At 32.6% G+C, this 4,013-nt stretch overlaps 1 protein-coding gene across 1 annotated transcript; it reads left to right on the top strand.

Moving 5' to 3' along the window:
* Nucleotides 1-1,365: 1,365 nt before the first annotated feature.
* LOC113508717 (rho GTPase-activating protein 17-like) lies at nucleotides 1,366-3,996 on the top strand. Its single transcript, XM_026891802.1, has 3 exons — nucleotides 1,366-1,428; nucleotides 1,533-1,709; nucleotides 2,526-3,996. The coding sequence occupies exons 1-3, from the start codon at nucleotides 1,366-1,368 to the stop codon at nucleotides 2,802-2,804; spliced, it is 519 nt and encodes a 172-aa protein (XP_026747603.1). The 3' UTR covers nucleotides 2,805-3,996.
* Nucleotides 3,997-4,013: the final 17 nt, after the last annotated feature.

Genomic DNA, 4,013 nt, shown 5'->3' with positions numbered 1-4,013 from the left:
GTTGGAACTCAACAGCCCGATATCAAAAGAGAATGAATTGTTGACGTAGTTTTTCAATGTATTACATGCACGTCCAACTCCCACCACCAACAATACTTAGCAATGTAATAATGCCCAAGAAATTTTTGTTTTCTTAGTTTCTTGCATGTAAATAAATACACGACACGAAACCAGTTTCACTGTCAATAAATTGTCAATTTGACATTCATGACATTGATCATGGATTCTGGATTGTCTCTAGTACTAAAACCATAGCCAAATTTGTTGTTTTCTAAGTAAAAATCAATAATTTTTTCAGGAAAACGCATCCGCCTTTCGGAAGAAAATCTTTGTCCTTTAATAATATACCGTTGGATATTTTCGTGATTGTTTGATGTCTGTCATATGTTTTTCGTCTGAATAGAACCAAATGTGTTCAATCTATTTCAATGGAATTGCGTCAGGAATTAACGTTAACTTAGCAAATTCTTTGGGAAAAGTTTATTTAAATGAATTTTATTTACAATGAAATAAATAATCTTCTTGTACTTTGTTACGTTTTGTTTTACTTACGTAGCTTTGCTTATCTGTTTCATAGTTTGTGTACTTAATATTTTTTAATCTGTAGGCATTAACTTATTTTATTTTCCTGATTCATCGAGAGTATTTTATTACTGTGTCTTTATACGTAAAATTACAATTTAATTATGGATAATATAGTGTTATAAGTGAATCATGGAAATGTAGTGCCTTATTGGATAATTTGTGTAGCAAATTTTTTGTGTAAATCTACTGCAACATTCTTTTGATGAGGATGATCTCATTGATGTTCTGACATTACGTCTTTTTAGCTAAATCTTGATCGTTTTATTATTTACTATTGGGTCCAATGACTTGTAGCTTAAAAATAATTTCATCGAAATGATTTGTGACAATGAAGAAACAGTTCTATAGGTTAAGCAACTTGCCGACCAAACATTTTCAAGGTATACACGTATTTTATATTATCTTACCTATCAGATAAGATTCAGTTCTTTGTGGGTTTAACTCGTTGTTATTGTAATCTTTTCACGTATATCAGTATCATAGAACCGATATTGTGACTAGTATTATGAGGAAAAAGTATTATTTGATCTTCTTGAATAGTTTGTTACAAGTTTAAATTTAACTTCCAAATTGTGATAGACATTTATTTTTACAGATCTGGTAAAGCAGAAGGCTTGACAGATGAGTTACAAACGGCTGATAGGAAAGTGGAACACCTCAGAAATGCCTTACAATTGTCAGCAAGAGGCTGTCGACAGGAGCAGGCAGCACACAGGGTCAGGATCCTGCAGCTAGAGAGAAAAGACTAAGAAACTGCCAGAATACCTTCTTGGGTTGTCTATGTTGGAGGCCAGCAACTTTGATGATGATGATAGTATCTTAAAATACATTTTATTGAATGTGGTAAGTGAACAAATCATTATTCAAAATTTAAATAGTTACTCAAAGGAAAACGATTTTCCTCAAATTATTCCAACTACTCACTTATTGACCTTAATGTAATATAGGTAAAACAGAAAAACTACTGGGCGAATGAAATAGCAGAGCATGAACTAAAAGTAGAACAGTTGGTATGTGCGCCGTTAACATCCATTAGTGACCAGGATTTGCCAGCTATCATGAAAACCAAGAAACAGTTGAGCAGGCTCATGAGTGAGAAGGAAACGGCGGCCAGTAGATATCATGTGAGTTATATCTTATAAGAAAACTGATCACTTATCTTAACATTGAATTTAAGAACAACTCTGTTTGTGACAGTTACCTTATCTGCTTGATATTGATATCTGTGTCAGTTTTGGGTACACACATTTGTGAATCATTGTTTTTTAGATATTATTTATTTATTTTATTATATTAGGAAAACTTACAGCTAATAACAAAGATTGAACAAGCTTATAGCAAAACTAAAGCCAATTAAAAGTTTCCACTGATAGTAGAGAGAAAACAAAAAAAAAATAAAAAATACAGACAGTATGTCGGTCAAACCAAAAGCACGTAGCGACATATTAAATAATCAGTTTGGATTATGAGCAAAAAAGGGCTTGCACAGAGTTCTTTTAAGTTTACCTAACCCTGTATTGAACAGATCAATATCAATTTTATTAATAGATTTGTAGAATCATAGTAGAAGTAGTAGTTTTCAAGTGGTGATGCAACTTGTATTCATGTTTATGTTTCATTTAGGAAGTGTAGATACAAATTGTAGAATAAAGAAGTCTCAAATAAGTTTTGAATGTGTATATGGTATCTATGTTCTGTAGTTAAAGTCTGCAGACAATTAGGCTTCAAAATTGTTTTATGTAATAAAAGGAAAAAATATCTCTTGCTAGTTTTTAAACACTTCATGTCACAGAGGAAGAGAGAGAAAGTGTATGATTTGTATTTTAAAACTTGTGAAAGAAATATGTATAGGACCTCTTTTTGTTAAAAAAAAAATAAGCCAAAATGATTAGCCAAAGAAAGACAACATTTTATTGATCAACAATACAACTCCCAAACAGCATTTAGAGCGTCAAAAAGAAGAAAATCCAACAAAGTTTAATGCAGCACGAGAAGAGCTCGAAGATGTCGGGATACGTGTTGAGGCCGCCCGAGACGCCCTGGCCGCCGACATGTTCGCGCTTGTCGCTAAGGAGGCCCAACTGGCACACACACTACTGCAATACATCAAACTACAGAGGGCCTACCATGAATCCGCCCTCCACTCTCTACAAGACACAGTGCCAGAACTGGAAAGGTTTATAAGTAAGTATAGTGCCTTACTAAGCTGTGATGTGTGATTTGTTCTACTTTCTAAGTGTTCTAGTATAGTCTTCAATTCTGTTTGAACTTCAAGCACAATGGAAGTTGATATATGTAACATAATATTATTAAATTCTCTGTGTGAGATCTATTCATACATTGAGTTCTGAATTCTTAGTTGATAGTATATTTTTTATCAATAGTGACTGCTCTACTCTGCATCTATCATCTAAATATGCATTTATTTTTAGTTTCACAATACATAGTAATAATTAAACATCAGTTAACTGATTTATTATCTAATTTAGTCAAACCTTGTTTTGCTATATCCTGCTTCTATCTCTAGTTTTCTAAAGTATTGAGAGAACCTTTATTTGAACTCCTTAAATTGATTTTCGTAATAATATATTCTCACTACTGATAAACTGTGGACTGCTAATGGGTCTAAAAAAGTAATTAGTTTATCCTTCATTAGTAAAAACCAGTTATTTATCAGCTTACTAATTATTACTAGCAAGCAAACTGTTATTCTGATTTATATATAAACACAGTTTCCTCAGTTAAACAGTTACTGGTCATTGGCTTTGTCCCTGTACTCCTATAATTATATGCATGCATATGTATATTATCAACAACATCCTCATACAATAATTCACAAATCATTACCATACAATAAAACGGATGTCGATACCATGTTTGGGAGTAAAACTGGAAATATTCGGAATTATCCTTTATAATTTTGGTTGAAATATTCTAGATTAATATTGTTAGACTATGAATATGAAAGGTGAAAAAGAGATGGCGGTATCTAACCTATAATGTTTTAGAATTCAACGACTTTGTACTTGATATTATAAGTTTAATTTACGAACTACAATCCGAATAACAAAATCTGAGTGCCTACTGCCACTAAAGTAATGTAATTGCTGGTGTAAAATAGACATCGCTCTACGCCGTGCCCACAATAATGATATAACTTTAAGATGGAATAGTAGACCCTCATCGACCCTGTCTGTTTACACGTTTAAATAAAACTTCACTAGTTAAAGAAATCTTTATTCCTCCTCAATCTTTCTTGAATATCTCAGTTTGTTCGCAGTGTCGCTCCTCGCAAATCTTCCATTAATAGATTATGTATATTGGCTTCCTTCGAATCATTGTAATGTACACATCCGTCGTCGACACAGCATAATACTTCCGCTGTTGAACAATACCAATTTAGTTAAGTGACTGCGTACTGTGCAGAG

The sequence above is a fragment of the Trichoplusia ni genome, chromosome 3, assembly GCF_003590095.1.
Source record: "Trichoplusia ni isolate ovarian cell line Hi5 chromosome 3, tn1, whole genome shotgun sequence".
NCBI classification, from domain to species: Eukaryota; Metazoa; Arthropoda; class Insecta; order Lepidoptera; family Noctuidae; genus Trichoplusia; species Trichoplusia ni.
The sequence above is the reverse complement of the archived record's forward strand: the minus strand, read 5'-3'. Positions and strand labels throughout refer to the sequence as shown.